Source organism: Hippichthys cyanospilos, chromosome 6 (genome assembly GCF_059441005.1).
Source record: "Hippichthys cyanospilos isolate Australia breed blue-spotted pipefish chromosome 6, RoL_Hcya_1.0, whole genome shotgun sequence".
In the NCBI taxonomy this organism is placed as follows: domain Eukaryota; kingdom Metazoa; phylum Chordata; class Actinopteri; order Syngnathiformes; family Syngnathidae; genus Hippichthys; species Hippichthys cyanospilos.
Genome location: NC_142374.1, coordinates 4,647,639 through 4,667,143, shown reverse-complemented (window position 1 = coordinate 4,667,143; position 19,505 = coordinate 4,647,639). Strand labels below are relative to the sequence as shown.

Genomic DNA, 19,505 nt, shown 5'->3' with positions numbered 1-19,505 from the left:
ATGGTATGCGCTATTTTTTTAGTTTATCTTTGTAAAATGTGTGAATACTAATATATTCTGTATTGTAACTGTAGTGACTGCTTAACTTTGCAGTATTACCACTAATTTGCCCTCTTGCGCACTGCAGCTATTGACCCGCCAATGCTGACAGACTGACCATAATACGCCAGAACGTGTGTGTGTGGCCAATCACGTTTTAGGATTTATTCAACTTCCAACATTGCTTATGACGAATGGCAACAGAAAAGAATTACTCAACATCTGGCTACCAGTACGTGTTCTGCATGTGTTGCGATAACAATGTCCACTTGAGTGGGGTGTCTGGCCATGTGACCGCAGGCAGTATCACAATTAAAAAAAAACAAACAAAAAAACCACATTGTAAAGCTGTTTTTTTTTCTTCGCCAATGATACAGAACACACCGCTTACATTGATTCAATCCATTTTAATAAATAAATAGAGAAAAATAAGAGAGACTAGGTCCTATAATTATAAAGCAGTGGACAGAACACACCAGGGAGAGGCAGGCTGCAACTGTACAGGAATAATTGCTTCTATATTTAATCTGTTCTTGGTACAAATTTTACAATTACAATGCTGCAGAAATAATAGCAATAATCCGATTTCAGACTCTTTCTATAGGCAGGGGGTCACCTGATCCCAAGATGGATACCCAATTTAGGTATTAAATTAGAAATGAATGCAAACAAGCTGCTCTGCAAGCTACAGAGAATGCACGTATATACAGTAGCTTATTCTACAGCTTTGGCCCTCACTGTACAAATTGTATCTACAATTATCATCTCCACCTCAAAGAAGACAAATGTTGATGTGAAAATACACAAAATATACATGGAGTGACTCTTCTACCCATACGTAACATATTATTTAATATTCCTAGATGTACAGTAGAAAGCTACCAGGTACTGAAGTGTAGTGTGTGCAGTCAATGTCACGAGACGACAGCGGTGTCTTGCAAGAGCCGAGACACAAAATGGAGGTATATGGTGATAAATAACACTAACAGCATGCACAGCAAGTCACATGGGTCCCATGACAATGAGCGACAAACCAGCACATCCTAGACACTCCTTAGTGTAGTCGCGACAAAAAAAAAAAAAACGGTTTAGGGCGACTGATCAACGGACACAACGTTAAGAGAACGGAGAATGATACAATCATCTCAATCTGAGGCATATTATAGCCTATAGCATATCATAACATAACAGTCTCTCAGCTTATATGGACACATTCACTGCCATTGACGATTACAGACGTCAAAGAGTCCAGTTTCACTTGATGGCTATATATGTCAAAAATCCCTTTGAACTGGGCAGGCAGTGAATGAGTTAAGAGGTTTGTAACCAGATACGCGACTTGTGCAAAGGGAAGAAGAAACGAGTGTTGTTGTTCTTTCCTGTGAAGTCTGCGGCACTTCGTCAAGACACTTCTTCAGTGCGGGCACAGTGTGCTTGCGTGCTAAAAAGTTCCTCACCACACCAAGTGGCAAAACGGCTGCTGACGTACTGCACTCAAGCCACTGTGCTGTGGACAGACTGGAGTTTAACATTGTGTTTTCCGCTATAGTGTGCACTCCAAAGTCTCCTGTAGCTGGGAATGCGTGCGTGCGTGTGTGTGTGTGTGTGTTTGTGTGTCCCAAGTGGTGTCATTTAGAGCACATGGCAACAGTTGTACTGTGTCAGCGGGAGGATCTTGGCTTTGTTGTTGGTGGGGATGTTGAAGGCCAGCGCTTTCTCACACAACGGCAGCTGGAAGAAGCGCTCGCGCAACTTCAGGCTGTGGCGTTTTCCCGCCGGCTCCATTCTGACGGCTGCGGCGGATTCGTCCCAAGAACCGGTCGCGTTACGGGATCGGTCATTCACAAAGTCGTCCCTGACTCCCGTGTCCGCCCGTTGCTCCTTTTCTGGGCGGCTCGTCGCCTGCTTCTTGGGTGTTGCGGCGGCGGCTTTGTGGAAGTTGTTGTTTGGTTCCGTCTCCTGCTGGGGGGGTTTCTCGCGCCACCCCTGGCAGCAGGGCACCCTCAAAGCGCTTTCGTCCTCGCACGAGGCGGGGGCCTCAGACGCGTGACCCACCGGATTGTCTAGGTGACCAAGCGGCTGATATGAAATCACGCATGCGCTGCGCTGGTGCTCCAGCTCCATCTCTGCCCCATCCTCATCTTCTTCCAACTCCCCCACTTGGCTCACTGGCTCTTCCTCCCTCACGTCTTGATTGTTCGCAGCTTCCAGGGGAATCTCCGTGTCCTTCTGCGGCTCAGCTACCGACAAAGACAACAAGCCTTCGCGTTCTTTGGCCAGGTTGCTTTCCTCTTCTTCTTCCTCTTCTTCTTCTTCTTCCTCCTCCTCTTCCTCACAGATCTGCAGAAGAGCCGGGAGATTCTTGGCGATGCGAGGTTCCTCGACCGGCGGCGGGTGAAGGCTGTAGCTGAGGTTGACCTGCCGCGGCGGGGGCAAGGACTGCGGCTTGGCGGCCAGTAGATCGCCGGACTCGACCATACGCGAGAGCGGCGAGGTGGAGGAAAGGGCCCCCGAGAGCCAATGGGGAGGGGCTTCTGGACTGAGCAAGACATTGTCCAGCCCCTGTAACCAACGGTGAGCCTCAATCTCCTGCAGCGACGCTCGCACTGACGGATCCTTCTGGAGCATCCTTGAGATCAAACTGATAAAGACAACACAACATAATTCAGTAAAAATGTCATTCATTCAAAATATATATCGTTTTTAATTTGATAAAGACCAGACCAGTTTAATCAGTAAGCACTGAAGTACAATGAAACCATATTGAAAATGATCATAATCCACTGGAGATTTGTTGAGTAAATACCAACATATTCCTATCCATCCATCCATCCATCCATCCATTTTTTTAGAGCCGCTTATCCTCCCTCACAAGGGTTGCAGCTTGCCGGTGCCTTCGGGAAGAAGGCGGGGCACACTCTGAACTGGTTGCCAGCCAATTGCAGGGCACAAAGAGACGAACGACCATTCACAACCAATCACACCTAGGAACAATGCCGTTCAATGTTGCGGGTCACTCGGAATGATGACTTTGCATCTTGTGCCCACTAGATAGAGCTCTGACTCCCTTCAATTGAATAGGTGCACATACAGTACTTGCCAAAACATTTGAACATTGAGCGTGAGATTCAATATGAGTACGTACTTTCTTTCAAAAAGTGCAACCTGTATAATAGTTCACTCTACACAAAGTGTAATATTGCAAGCCTTAGTTTGCCAGTGCTGATGATTGTCGCAGAAAGCCAAAAAAAAAAGTTATTTCATCAAACGAAAATGCCATGTAACCATTAAGAAGGGAACTTAAACAGAAATGCTGGCCTTCTGAAAAGTGTATTTGCATATTCTATCCTCAGTACTTTGTTGGGCTTTTGCATTAATGACAACATCAAGGCGGCACAGACACTTCTGATATTTTTGGTTCATCAAATCCTACATTCGTAGCACCAATGGGGTTTCTTGGTGCATCGAAATTAGCCTCAGTTCATGACTTATGTAGATCCTCCAGATATTTGAATGGCATATCTGTCACTTGTGCACCTTTTTCGGCCACGGGTTTTCCCTTCCTCATTACAGTTCTGGTATTTTGCTATAAGGCCTCTTTGCTTCTTTTGCAATTTCTTTTTGAGCCCTTCTCATATTACTGTGATGGCCAAAGGCGGTTTGGTCCACAACTATCACATCATCAGTAGTCCCCAAATTTACCAAACCGGGATTGAGATCTTTTAATGGCTGAGGACAATCTCTGAAGGCAGTTTGTGTTTATTGTCCAACAAGACTAGGATCCAAGGAGCTTGCAATGTTCTTTGTGAAAATTTTGTGAAATTCAGATTTTTTTTTTTTATTCTTTTTGCCATAATCATCACCACTGAAAGGGTTGTAATACCCTGTGTGTGATGAGCAATTATAAAATACATAATTGGCTTTCACGTAGACCGTCCCTCGATATTCCAATTTTTTAGCCCTACCTTTATGCTAGCGCAACTACTGGGTTTCATTTGTGCCCCAGGATTTCACAGCAAACTCTTGGACTTCTCAGTCAGCGACATGTGGAGATAAGCGAACTACACTTTGGATCCTGTTGTCCTGCACACATTGCTTGATGAGAAACGAACATAGACACCATCGGCAATGGTTGAACGTAAAATGAACTTGATCTGTAAGTTAGATCTACTTTGAAGCAGTGAGTGTATTTGCACTTATCACGATTAGCTGCAAGTATATATTTAAGACGGTCCAAATGATCATTTAAAAAAAAAATGCATTACTATCTATAGAACAATGTGTTGATGCACGGTGAATGCAAATGAATGTCGTTGACATTTCTTGTGAGCCCCCACCACACACTCATGAGACCTGTTAGGAATATCCTGAAGGTTGTTCTGTTCTGCTCAAAGATGCCATCATGAGACCATGTGAGCACATTGTGTTGCATCAGATATATCCTGCAGTGTTTGTGGTCAAACATCAAGCCACTGAGTTGAAAACATTTCTGCTTACTCAATAGGAAAATGTAGTAAATGAAAATCAACTTCGAAACAAACATCGGTGCTGTACGATACCTGCGTACAGAATGTGACCTTTTCATTTTACCCCCAGGTGCATTTGTTAAACACCAGAAACGACAGTTATAAGACTCATTTTACCGTCGTATATCTTCTCACAACCATTGAAAATACATCTTTTAAGTTTTCAAAAGTTGAAGCACTTAAAAGAAAGCCTATGTCTGAATGTACTACAACATTTCTTTATGGTATACTAAGTCGTTGATTAATATAAATAGATTAAATTAAATCAAAGCAACTTATCATCAAGCCACCAAAACAATTGTTTTTAATCACAAATGCAATGAATTAACTAGGAAAAGACATCGCACAGGGAACTAGAGAAAATGAATACAATTCTACTGTACATACTTGTGTGGTAAGGCTTAAAAATGGACCCAGTGTTATTCATTTAGTACCAGCGTATTTTAGACCCCCCCTAAGGCCAACACAGCAAAATGAAAAAAAATATACATGAGTACCACGATTCCCTAAATATCGGATGCATCTGTGTATAGGACGCACCCTTAATTTTAGGATCAAATTATGGTAGTTTCTTTGTTACCGAGTATAGGTCGCACCAACAGTTTGGGGACAATGTAAAAACTATAGCAAGACAGAATACATCTCATCTTTGTCAATTTTTGGTATCTTCTTGTGTTCTTATCCGTAAGTTATATATTTGTTGCGGGTTAAGTGTGTTTCAGATTTCCCATGTTGTGAGCGTCAGTGAACGCTGCAAGTAAGAATGCTTGAAGCAGTGCTTTTTCCTATTCCTGGCGACACAGCTCGAGTTAATTTTGCCATAACTAGCCTTAGTTGCGCACCATCCATGTTCCACCAAGGTAATGGTTGTGAGTGTATGCCAAAAGACCACAGTTAATAAATGAGTCGAATGGAAAAACTTTCCTTGTTCTCTAACCGGTGCACTTAATTGGATGAGCTGAAGACATCATAAACTTTACATGATCCTCTCGGTTTTAGTAATATTCCTGTTTGTGGACAAGTATGGACTGGGACATTGGTTCAATCTGCTCACATCTTGTATTGAAAATAATACCTAAGCCGACATGAGCTTCTGTTAGCTGCTAACAGCCAATTGACTTACATCCTCTTAATCGTCCCGTTAGGGTAATTATTGTAAGTAAGAATACGGCCGATATAAAAATGCACATCTGTGCGTCGGCTCATGTGGCTGACAGATCAATGTTCCTCGAATGGTGTCGAAATACGAAAAAAAAAAAAAAAGTTACTTTTAAAGTTACCTTTTATAGGACGCGCCCATTCTTTTGGCCTTCCTTTTTTTTTTAAATTAAATTTCTGGACTTCTAAAAAGAAACATAACAAATGTTTTGGGGAGTGAATGATTTACAGTAGAAATACATTTATTAAGCTTTTTAGGCTGGACACAAACTGATTAGTAATGAATTAAATGAATATTTATTGGAAAACTATCCTTTTTCTATAGCTGATTCGCGGTCACAGGTGTGCTGGAGCCTATCCCAGCTGACATTTGGCCAGAGGCAGACCGCATCCTGGAATCATCGTCAGCCGATGCCTGCCATTACAAGCCAAAGTGTTGAGTTTGCGTCTCTTCCAACCCTAGATTGCAAATCAAATGTAGGACAGCGTCATTGAAAAACCAAACTCGCATTGCGGGCTATTCGAGGCAAGTAACTGCTGAGTGTTTAATGAAGCATGTCTTTGCAGCCCAGCTAGAGCACTAAAATTATTCGCTGAAACTAATGAGATGCTTTTACGGTCACTAGCTATTTAACACAGGGTGAGTCACATCTATTTACTAAAATCTGGGAAGCCTTCAGTCATACGCGGCATTTAATAAAGGTAGCGCAAAGATGAGGATATGATGGTGTTGGATGGCATAGGGTCATTTTTCAGAAACAAGACTGGCTAACCCCACCGTCGCGTAGGCATACTCACTCCCTGCAGTGGCCTGAGACGTGGTCGGGGATGGAGTATCGACAATCCAGAATCATGACCAGAGTCTCGCTGTCGTTGGCCTCCTGAAAGGGAGGAACCCCGCACACTAGCATATATAAGATCACCCCGAGAGACCAGATATCTGCAACACAAAAACACAAGGTGGAATAACTACACACTGTGCCATGAAGCTATGGAAGTGAGAAATGAAAGCATTTTGCATCTTTAGTTTTCTGACGTGCGCTCATAGACAAACATGCACACGTATCAGCTTCCTGGTGCTGACTGTATATGTACTTCCTCTTGTGGTCTCCCTCCCTTTCCTTCCTTTCCAGCGCCTCGTCACACACGCACATCAACAGACAGACAAGAACACTGGGACATATACACACACATGCGCGCAGATGCAGAAGTGTGTGCCTGCCATGATGTGGTGCTATTTTGAGAAAGATTTTTCTTTTGCTCTTTGCTTCTGTCCTTCAGCAAATAAGAGCTCACTGCACATGTCAAGCCTGATAGACTATATTCAGGTGATGGTGAATTAAAAAGCAAAACAAAAAAACTTGAAAATGCGGTGAGATGTGAGCTGTCATGACATTGCCCTTTCAAGGTTACATTTTTTGAACCGTAAAATGCAGAGTGGTCAAGCATGTGCAAGAGCTCAGCTTATGAAAGGCTTAAAAAAAACATGGTTAGATCAGATAGAAACAAGTGAATTCGTTCTTCCCTTGTGGCAGATTTGGAAAAGAAAAGTGTTTATTTTCATAAAGGCAAATGAGGAGAATCGACTGTAAAAATATTTTGTATCTTCGTACCGTAACAAAATGATGCGTTCTAGTGCACATGAAAGCACACGAATAACATTGAAGTTGGTCGTCCATAAGCAGACACGATAGGTTGAAATTCTCAACCTTCAAGAATAATTGCAGGGGCCCTTCCAATGCATGATGACTCATGAGATATAACCAATCTAACCAATAACCAGGTGGCCATGTTTGTAATCAATAACATATTCACAACTGAGTGATTTTAACGATGCATTCATTTCATTTTCATGTACTTATATTAAAATAGCAACCACTGTGGTTTCTTCAGCTCCACAGACACACACACAGCACTCCCGTGTGTTATAAACATACAACCATTGTCCGCCATGACAATCCGAACAAGCACGCTCAGTCATCAGCGTACAATGTATACAGCCACGCTTGTCTCTGTTTTGAGAACAATTATGCAAGAGGGTGGAGAAGCAACCGTGCACAGTACTTTTCCAAACTCGCTTGGAAATATCACACATACATTCTGTAGCCGCCTTTCATGGCTTATTGACCACGTCACTGGGAATAAACTCATAGGGCACTTTTTTTAAACATAATGGGCAGCTATTCATACTAAAGTTAGGCTTTGTTTCAATACATATTGGCTATTTTTTTTAAACAATTCATATGTTAAACGCATACTTTTACTAAATTTCTGCCATTGGTTTTAGTATTGTAACGACATAATCGTGGTCATTCATAATTTCATGTTTCATGTAGTTAATGTTTGTTAGTACTTGCTTATAGGGGTGCAGTGGCCCCAGATGCATAATCTTTGATGAGGGACGCATACTTTCAAATCATCAGGTGTCTCTCGGACATCAAAATGCATCATAATCCATCTACTCTTATATCCAACAAAACTTGACATCTTATGAACATTTTTGACAACTTCGTCCGCCAAAAAAGAACGTCAATCGAGAAAAAAAGAACAGAGCTTTTGCCGCATACTATTTAGTATTGTAATTTATTGCTACTGTACACTATTCACTCGACATAAAAAAAAGCATACAAGGTTAATGAATATGGTGGTGGTGGAGGGGGGGGGGGGCAGCAGATGAGAAGCACAAGAAGTCAGTAAGTTTATTATTTTACTTAAAGTGTAACTCCGAGATGGATATCAGAAAGTTATTCGCCCGCAGCAGCGAGGAATGAGGGAGGTAAATGAAGTCAGGCAACATAAGCGTGTCTTAAGTTTATGCTGAGTTAGCTAACGTTATTCCTTGTGTCAAGACAACCATATTCAGTTGCTAAGAGCTGTCGGGGGAATTTGCATTAATTAAGTAATTCATTGCTACAGCGTATAAACAATGACACATGGCTAATTAATATTAGATGTTTTTTCATCTGTAGCTGTATGAAACATGATGCTGCTTGTGGTCTGTTGGCTCTTCGTAGATGATAATTTTGAGAACGCAGCATTGAGCTTGGGTTAGTTGACAGATATCAAGGGTGTAAAACATACGGCCCACGTCCTGGCCCGCACCTAGGTTTAAACCGGCACATGAGATAATTTTGTAAAGGAGAATTTTTTTTCATCAATGAAAAACTTGAAATGTTTTATGATTAAAAGTGATGATAATATTTTACGATGAATAGATTGTTTGATCGATGAATTGATGTTGTACTTGCTTTATTTTGGACAGTATTAAAAATGAATTATAAATTTGAAGTTTTTGATTTAAAGTTAGAAAAATGTATACTGTGATTTTATTGGTACGACCCACTTGGCAATAGATTTTCCTTCATGCAGCCAGCAAGCGTAAACGAGTTTGACACTCCTGCCCTGGATGGTGCAGTGGTTCTCTATCATCAAGTTGTGGGCCATACACATATATTTTTTGACATTTGTTAATATCTGTTGTTGGTTTTTGCTCACGTCTTCTAAATGCAGTTTGAAGCTTGGACTTAATTTGTCCTTTTATTGCACAATTTTTGGGACTCCAAACGCTTCTTTCGGGACCCATCGTTTTTTAGTATTGTGAGTCCCGGGGACCCAATAGTTTTCAGAGGTAAAATGAACACTGGGTGTGTCAGATTGAACAGATTCATCAAGATCAATCAATGGCTGTTATCGTAAAAGTGATATATTTTTCAATCATGTTAATCTAATTTTTAATCTAAAATGTTATGCGTTCTGTATGTTGATTAGATTTGTTATTTGCATTGGGTTTCTTGTACTTAAGTTGTTGGGTGTTAGAAAACAAACCTTAATCACACCCTGAAGTGGACACTCTTTTGCTGCGATTGTGTTTGGCATAACCTGATTGGCTCCTGTTGTGGATGGGAGGGCAAGCTCAGTCGCGAAAAGATATGAAAATGGAAAAACGAGGGCTGCCGGTTCAAGGGTGAATTTAACTTTTTTTAAAAATGCCTTGACAGCACCTTTGATAAAAGTTAGTGGAAAGCGTTTTTCTTAAGAAGTAGCTTGCTTTGGACGAAAAATTTCACTTTCAGCCCACGACATAAATGCAAAGTACCCAACTGCTGCGACTGCAGCCACAGCTGACGATAGCAACAAAGACGCTAAAGTAGTGAGCTGAAGAAAACTGAATTTGTGAACAGCAAGTGTATGTGCAAGTCTGCGACGAACAAGATGGACCATGTTTTCTTTTATTTGACATTATCTGGCTACAGACGAAAGAAAACAGCGCCATTTCTCTTGATGGTCAAAACATGGGTCAGCACATGGGATGAATCTCAAATTCAGTAGCAGGTAAATGGTTAAAACTGCATCAAAAACGAAACAAAACAAACAAACAAAAAAGACTGAAGGGACTTTTTTGGATATATGTGTGTAAATAAATCTTTTATTTGGCAAAGTAATGCAATGTATATACAGTATAAAAAACTGGTCTAGGATTTTTCCAGAAATGTTTAGGTGAGATTAAAATAACAATATTAGATCGATTAATTACAGATTTTATTCACCGTCATACTTTTTTTTTTAATCTTTGGCAGAACTACTTGCAATATGACAATATTGCAACAATGAGTTTCCTAATATAACCAAGAATGCATTTTGACAGTAATTAATGGAGTAATTGATGGGGCTCGGAGTGCTAACGTGGTAAAGCAGCATTGAGCTGTTATCCTGCACACAAAGGAAATAAGCTGACAACATATTCAGCCACAAGTATACATGATAAATCCATCTTAAAAACGGTACCTTGTCCCTGTAACTATGATAAATAAAACCATTTCTAAAGCGGTTTGACAAAAACATTTTTGCAATTTATCATTTATGCTTTTGTTTGTAAACGCTTTGACATGTTGTACTTCGAATTATGTGAAGTACACTGAGTCACTGTGGGCTGCGCAATACATGTATACGAGAAGTAAAACAGCCTTGCCGAACAAAGCCACTCTCTTTTAACTTTCAAGTTCTTCTGTCTAAAGTAGTCTTTCCACACTAAGTTGCACATTCTGTATCTTGAGACGAACTTGATAACACTCAGCCCTAGGATGGCGAATTATAACCCTATAAAAGAGGCAAATTTGTCGAGATTTCTTGGGGGCAAATGCTGTCTAAATACAGACTGAATGGGAGGAGTTTGTGTGGGGTCTGACCATGCAGCATGATCTAAAAACAGACAAAAAGTTTCTTATCGGCCATGTGCTGAAAAAGATCGTTTATAGCGGTTTACCATGTGTGAATCCGTTACATCATGCCCTCGAGCAGAAAAACGAGTTATGTCAGACCGGCTGAGATAATGGTCGATTATGGGTACTGGCACACTTGTCAATTAAACAATGTAAACCAAATATTGATGAAAATCATGGGGATTTTTTTTCCCCCATCAAGTTTTTCAGTTATTGTAACTTCTTATTTCAGCATACGTGATGAGAACAATTCTGTTGAGATCATGCCAAAGCTTCTCAATCGTGTTTTTCCTCTTGATTTCACATGAACAACTTTCTGCAGTATTATCTTAAGCAGACATTGTGTGATTTAAAGGACATTTTGAGCCCATATAATAACCAATTTATGTGGACATTTAAGAAATTGCAAAGACGTTACAAAGGGTTCTTCATTGGAAATTCAGCTTCCAAAACAGGTTGCAATTGCCAAAAATGGCATTTTTGACTTTTGTCCAAAATACCTTTGTTGTCAAAACAATACAGGAGAAACAAGATATTGTGGTGATGCAAGCAAAAAAGCGAGCAATGTAGGCGAACTGCTGGCACCTGTTGTAAATTCTAGTAAATTTTAATTGTGCCGTATATAAAGAGCAGTTGTCAAATGAGACGTGCCTATTGTTTTACATAGTGACAGAGATGAAAAACATTTTTAATAGTTCTTGTTTGGCCTCGCGTAAAGCATTTAATCTTTGAAATTTTACACATCTCTAATCTTGTCAGAGCGCAGAACTGCCCAATTGGGATTTATCATTTTTTTTTTACATACTTTTGTCTGCCCACCATATATATGATTTTTCTGATTCACTGATCACAGAATTATCTTCAAATTGCCCTCCCTAATAACACATTTAATATTTACTGATGGATTTAGAACTCATTCTCCTAACGGTCTCAGTCTCGTTACCAAGACAACACAAAAATTCTAATTAAAAAAAAGCACAAAGGCACCACTTACAGCATATCCTTTTTAGGCTACACTCACTCAGTGGACAGTACACACAGTAATGGGCAAATTAAATATTATGTAACTGGAAGCAATGTTTATCTTTGTCAATGACAGAAGGCCCTCTTGACTAACTTGTGGCGTTTGCTCATCGGCGTCTGTTTTCTGCAGGCACAAAGACGTCTTGAGTCCATGGTTGGGTACATTTTGGACCGATCACATGTGAATCACAAGACTAACAGACAGAAAATCATTTCCACTCACTTTCCCAATCCTCGAGTTGAACAAAATCTGAGCCGTTTAGCTGCGAGGCGTTCGCTTTTGTAAGCACGGCATATTTAAACACGGTACACATGACAGGAATTCAATCGTTAATGAAAGATCGGGTATAATGAAACAGCAGGCCTTTTGAATGTATGCATATTACAGTGACGGCATAATCACCATTTTGGCTCACCTTGAGGACTTGCCAAGTGAATGTGAATGGTCTACAACAGGGGTCACCAACGTGGTGCCCGCGGGCACCGGGTAGCCCCCGAGAATCACATGAGTGGCCCGCAGACCTGTTCTGCAAATAGTTTACAAGTGATAGAACCAGAAGTGCCACGTTTTTTCACCATGGCATAAATGTTCACAGCTACAACTGGTCTTTAACTGACAAACTTTAAACACCTGAAAGTAACACAAGTGTCAAAACTCAGTAATGACGTGGAAATGAACTGTAATCAATTATACATATGATAATAGTTGGCTTTCATTGACTCCTGCTCAGATATATATTTATTGAGGGTAACCGCATTGTTATAATCCACTCATTGTTGGTCAGCAATGATTTTGCTCCTGGATGAATCTTATTTGTCATTTAATGGTCTATTATTACAGTGCTTCATTTCAGGGTGCACTCTGTAGGCTTCCAAAACACTTCCATGGTGATGACAATGTTTATTAGTGGTTGATGAGATTTGTTGTGTTGACGCTTTAAGTTCAAGACGTTTTAACATTTCACACAGGGTAACTTTGACTCTGTTTGATCGTAAAAATGTCAAACATTTGCATGCCTTTGGGGTAAATCACCTTTGAGGTATGCTTCTATTATTCATTTCAAAAGTTCAGCTGTTTTCAATGTTAGTATTTGCAGTAGTTCTGATGTTTGGATGATGATGAAAATGGTAAAATATTCCTGAAAAATGCCCGTATTTTACAAAAGTTCCATGGTGGCTGGAATGAATTTTATTTACAGTATTTTCTTTTTTGCGCGGGTCATTGACGGTGTATTGGTTGACTTGCATGACAGGCAGCGTGGGGTCTTGGTTACCTAAACATGTCAATGTGAACGTGCGTGTGAAGAGTTGTTTGTCTGTCTCTTTATGTGTGCCCTGTGATTGACATTCGGACTGGTTTAGGGTGAGTCTACCTTATGCTCGAAAGCAGCTGGAATAGCCTACTGTACAGTTAGTTCCCTGCGATAAGCAGTAAACAATGGATGGATGGATGATTCCCTGTTTTAAAACAATGTGATTTTACACTGAGAGAAATCTGAGATCAACGAGCATCACGGTGTGTTTGACCTCACAGTGGGTACAATAGTTTTTCGATTGTGTCATCATATTTTGTTTTTATTTCGTTTAGACAAATGTTATGAATTACTGAATGAGTTTTATTTCAGTTTTAAATGTAGGTTTTATTTCAATTTTAGAGTGTTTTATAACGTTTGTTTTTTAATGCTCTGTTTTAGTGTTTTTAATTAGTTTTGCTATAATTATCACTAATCTTAGCTCATAAATGTCAAATGTCAAAAAGCATGTCATTTTATTTTTTAGTCGTTTGCAATATGATGTCTTTATTTAAGTTACTTATGTTTGTTTGTTTTTGTTTTTTTGAACAACTAGGGACGTCTGATCATGTCTGATCACATCTGAATTTTTTACGCGGCGTTCAAGTCATCTGATATTGAGGAGATCCCAAGTCCCGATTTGATACCACGGCAAAAGATTTAATGGATGGAAAAAAGGGCATCCAAGTTATCTTTGTTTGTACAAATCTATACCAGGGGTGTCAAACGCATTTTAATCGGAGGCCAAATTGTACTTGGCGTTTCTGTCGGATGGCTGTTTTGCCTGTAAAGTCAAATCAATTTTAGGTGTGAGTGTCACACATTTACCTAGTTTCTAAATAAGAGGACAGCAGAAACTGTTGAAAAGGGTGATTGGTACACACAAAATGCTTGTTGCCTTCTAAAACACAACTTTCTGCAACAATAATTTGCAAATTTGTTATTTTAGTCAGCGTTTTAAAAGACATAATTAGCATTTCGCGGGCCATATAAAATGTTGTGGTGCACCGCTGGGCCTCGGGTTTGACACCAGTGATCTTCGCCATGATGGCATCTTTCATATGGCTAGTGACACAATTGTTTAACCCTTGTATGGTGGTTGAGTCTGTGGGACCCGTTATGAGTTTTCATCTAAAGTAAAGTCATGTTTACAGTTCCAAAAACTGGTAAATGGGATGATGTAAACAACATGTTGACTATTTTAAAAGAATATTACATGAATGTTGTTTTGACAACCAAAAACTCTAGCGCGTCCACTAGGACCATGAAGATTGGTCGAGTACCAAACAAGTGCTTACCGCCGCTGTTTCCGGTTATATTGCAATGTTATGTATAGTATGTAAAAATACAGATTTTTTTTTTCCATGTTTCAATTTCCATCTGTGTACTTTGATTTATTATGTTGATTTATAGCCCTAAAAATTCAATTCCAATAGTAATAATGAAAAAGTTATTTTAATCTTAAAACCCAAATGGTTTTCCCCAGTTTCCGATCAGCTGAAAATGATGTCGTCGGCTCGATTTTCCATCATGTGATTGGGACATCCCTAATAAAAACCTGGAACTGCAAACGAATACAGTCCATCTTGGCAGTAAAGGACATCTTCCCGGTTTAAGCAAAATTGTTTTGGTTCTGTCTGCATCTTGGACTATGATTCATATCAGTGAGTCAATGCAAATGTTATAATGTACTGGATCGTTTATACTGGATGAAGTTTGAGAACTTACACAAACAGCATACACAAAATACAGAAGAAAGAAGTGACAGATTTCATCCTAGACTTTGCTTAAATCACTCCATAAGGAATGACACCAAAAACTACCAAATACTGTACATCCCTTTCCTGCCCCCCATCTTTCAAAGTGTGACGAGCGCTATAAATTGTTTCCGCGAGATGAGAAATACAGAAAAAGCACACAATTACACTTAACCGCAGTGTTTGGCTCCACTGCAGAACGTGCCCAGTTGGCTGGCTGGCTGGCTTGCTTTGACTGACCCAGATACACATGCTAATCCTTTGCAGAGACAGACATACACACTCACTCGCAACGTACATTACACACAACCACACAAGCAGATGAATGTGAAAGGGACGAATAGTACGAGTACTCCCGATTTAGGACATGGCAACACGCAGATGGAGGTTCAAGGGAGCTCGTAGAAACATTCTTACAAACAGACTGACAGGAAGCGTGACAAGAAATCCATACTGATTTTGACCAATGCATCACCACGTTGTCCACTATTTCCTATTTATCTTTCTTATTTATCTTATTACAGCTATACTTACTACACATGGGATGAGATACAAATCCCACGAGAGGAGGTATCTCACGAGAGTGAGTTTGCGAGATACGAGATTTTTGCAAAATTTTCCACCAAGAAAATAACTGCTAATACAAACTCTCCAATTTGAAAATGAATTATTTTTGTTGAGCAGGCTGCAATAAACTATCTGTCTCTACTTTGCTCACAAACTGTCTTTGTCTTATCAGTCGATGTGTTACCATCCTTTTCCTCAATTGGAAAACCAAACATTGAGAGCTTTCTCCTTCTCATTTAATGGCAGATTGCAAACAACGGTTAGGTGCATGCCGCCACACACTGTACGAGATTGTAACAGTTACGCCTATCCATTGCACTTCTGGCTCAGTAAGCCATACCCTCCAAAAAAGTGAAAAGGAAATGAATCTCGTGGCGCGCCCAAGAGAGAAATCTCGTGTCATACGATCTCACGAGACGAGAGATCTTGTCCCATCCCTGATTATTACGCTTATCAAATACTTGGTTCAAATTTCGCCATTTCAAGGTGTGATTCTGTGAATCGGTAAAAGACAGCCAGGTACACTTTTGATTGAAAAGTCTCAACTTCTCTCTCAGCTCATCAGTACAGCACCAAGACTAGTTGTTCTACGTACTTGATAGAGAATATGGACCCTATTTGGTAGACTCAGCTCATTCCATCCCACCATGGAGCACAACGCTCGGGCTTGGGGGAGAACATGCAAACTCCACACAGGAAAGCCGGAACTAGCTGGACTTGACCTCGGTTCCCTGACCTTGAGGCGGATGTGCTAACCACTGCTCCACTGAGCCGGCTCAACTGCGACCAGGCCTGCACGCATAGCAAAAATCTACTGTACATATAAGTTGTTTACCATTATTTTACCAGTCTAGCTCACTTGAGAATAGAGTTTCCTCCGTGAGGCCCGTGAGCTAAAATGAGTTTGGAGTTTGACATCCCTGGGTTAGAGCACTGCAACACAGATGCTATTCAGCATTAACAATAAGCTAGCAGACTAAAAGTCTCAGCTATGTGGTTATTTTAAATACGCAAAATGTAATTTAAGTTTTGTGATGAGTTGGACAGGAGAATTCAGCTAGCTGTGGCAAAAATAGCCTTAAAACTCTTGTTGAACACATTTTCACTCGTATCTGCCAAACTGCTGCTCAGTGTGAAGTGAGTTAAGTCAAAGTGTAAGAAAATGAAAATTGGTGGGAGGAAAGATTGTATCTCTTCTAACTTTTAGCCACCACTGTACACCACTGGATTTGCTGTGTTCATCACACTGAGATGAAAGCAGGACACAATGTTGTGTAATGCAGTGATACATAATAATAACAGTCGTCCAAAAATAGACTTACCCACAGCTGGAGCATCATACTCTTCTCCCAGCAGAATCTCAGGTGCGGAATATGCCAGGGACCCACAGCTGGTGGCCAACATGGTCCCAGGTTTGAATAAGTTACTAAAACCAAAGTCTGTCAGTTTGACTGCTCCCTGCTGCGGAAAGAAGACCACATTCTCCGGTTTCAGGTCTCGGTGCACCACGTGGAGCGCATGGCAGTACGCCACGGCACGCACGATCTGAGCAAAATGGCGTTTGGCAGTGGCCTCAGCAACGCCAGTCTCATGGCGAAGGATGTAATCGTAAAGGTCGCCCCCCTCTGCCAACTCCATGACCAAGTAAAGGGTGGTGGGAGTGTCAATGACCTCATAAAGGCGCACCACGTTGGGATGCTGCACGCGCCTCATACATCTGAAACCACAAAAACAACATATCATCTGACATCCGCGCTACACAAAGATCACCGAAGTCATCTATACCTGACTTCCTGTAAGAGGTGACTTGTCGCCATGACATCGAGTTTGGTCTTATCGATCATCTTGATGGCGACCAGCTGCCCGGTGTTGACATGCCGGGCCAGTTTGACCACCGCGTAGTGGCCCCGTCCCAAGGTCCGACCCACATGGTAGAGTCCGCTGAGATTCAAGCGGCCTGATTTGAGATGTTCATCCTGGACGGGGACGTTCTCGCCACACTCCATGTTGGCATCAAAATGGGTTTAAATGTATGCGGACCCTTGGAGACTGTAGGAAGAGGGCTTTGCTTGGTAAAAGTCCTTACTGCAAGAGGGTTGCCTAGCAGTGCAAAAAAAAAAAAAACAACAACAGAAAGATGAACAACATTGTTTTCACGTTTCACATATTATTAAACTGTATATTTAACAGAGTTAAATACCAAATGGCAGGAATCTTGTTATCTTTATGTTCAAAACCTTATATGAACACACAAATAAACTTGAACATATGCCAGCAGTTTATTTTTTCTAAACAGGAAAGATGTGAAGAACTGTGTCAGTGTTTTTTCTGAGACATTTTTAATAGCATAAGCCTAACATATTTTATCAAAACCAACTCAAACAAGGATTCAGTAGCTGGAGGTGTTCAAGCAGGTATTTTTTTCAATGTATATTTTCAAGTAGATATGTTTGGTGCTTTCCAACTGCAATCCAGTTGTTTACATGTTATTGTTTTGTGAAACTGAAACATGACAAGTTGAAGCTATTGTAACCCGACTTATGGTTTATGTATATTCATATGCCACACTTGTTTGGTGACATTTTGTGAAGTTGACAGTGAAGACCCAAATGACAGCATTTAGAGTGTTTATTAAGTTAGCAACTCTTATAATGTTAGATTTTAATCTCTGGTTAATTTGCCTTTACATAGGCCTACGCTATAAAACCTAAGGATTCACGTCTAGTAAACGTAACAATTTGTAAACAAAAATCACATTATATTCAAAATCACAATATTAGAGGCGTGGGTGGGAGGTTGGCAATTTAATTCGTTTTCAACATCGTTCGGCACGAGTAGTAAACATGTCTTGCTATAGAGTGCAACATTTTCCATTGTCTCATGTGGAATGAGGGAACAATGTTGAGCTTTCTCAAATTACACTCACCCTGCACAAATGGCGCGCCTGATCAATATTGTAAGAGGAAACCTTAATGTACAGTATGCCCGAGTGCGCTCCCATGTTAGTTCGAACCAAGAATTTCCAAATGTGGCGTTTACGCGGATGATGTCATGATCCGATCTTCCCAAGGGTAACGAGTGCATTTGACATCAGCATCCGTCATTCTTCTGTTCGCGCTGTTTTCTTTCTCACGCCAGCCCCTCATCATCGCTCTCCATCCGCATCACTAGTACATGACAAGCCGGCAGCCTCGCTGTTTACATGCGGACAAAGGTGCCGACGGGCTGGATGGAGGCCTCGCCGCGTTCGCGGGCGCACAATTCATGTTGTCTGGCCGTGGTGTCGCTACCAACGGCGCTGTCATCGCGGCCAGCTGTTCCTTCTGAATTGGCCGGCCCACAACTGCAGTCCCTACTCGGCACATCCGCCATCCTTGCTGGCTCCCTTCCCTTTCCTTCCCTTCCCTTCCCTTTCCTTCCCTTCCTCCCGACGGACAAACGCTACGCTAGCAAACGACAACGGGGCGGACATTCTTTCCCTCCAACTTACCTTCGGCGTTAACGTCTCGCGAAGTCCATCTCGGTGGGGGTCCGACTGTCACCGCCGAACTTAAAAATGAACGACATCGATGACGGTTCCTCTGCTTGCTGCGCTCAGCTCCATGTTGCTCCGCGTGCACGGTCCTCCCTCCTCGCTGGAATGGAGAGCCAATGGGAGGGAGGACAGGATGCAGAGTGGGAGGAGAGCGAGCGAGCGAGCGAGCGAGAGAGAGAGAGAGAGAGAGAGAGAGAGAGAGAGAGAGAGAGAGAGAGAGACAGAGACAGACACAGAGAGACAGAGATAGAGAGAGAGAGAGAGAGAGAGAGACAGAGAGAGACAGAGACCGAGAGAGACAGAGACAGAGAGAGACAGAGAGAGACAGAGAGCATCTAAAAAGCATGCGCTTTGAAAATCTATTATTACCTTTATTTTCATACTCTTGT

General features: G+C 41.2%; 1 protein-coding gene across 1 annotated transcript; it reads right to left on the bottom strand.

Moving 5' to 3' along the window:
• Window positions 1-180: 180 nt before the first annotated feature.
• On the bottom strand, window positions 181-19,218 carry snrkb (SNF related kinase b). The gene is made up of 5 exons (XM_088416893.1): window positions 19,072-19,218; window positions 17,367-17,681; window positions 16,904-17,298; window positions 6,522-6,663; window positions 181-2,680 (listed from the first exon to the last, which is right to left on the bottom strand). The coding sequence occupies exons 2-5, from the start codon at window positions 17,585-17,587 to the stop codon at window positions 1,672-1,674; spliced, it is 1,767 nt and encodes a 588-aa protein (XP_088273019.1). The 5' UTR covers window positions 17,588-17,681; window positions 19,072-19,218; the 3' UTR covers window positions 181-1,671.
• Between the last annotated feature and the right edge of the window lie 287 nt (window positions 19,219-19,505).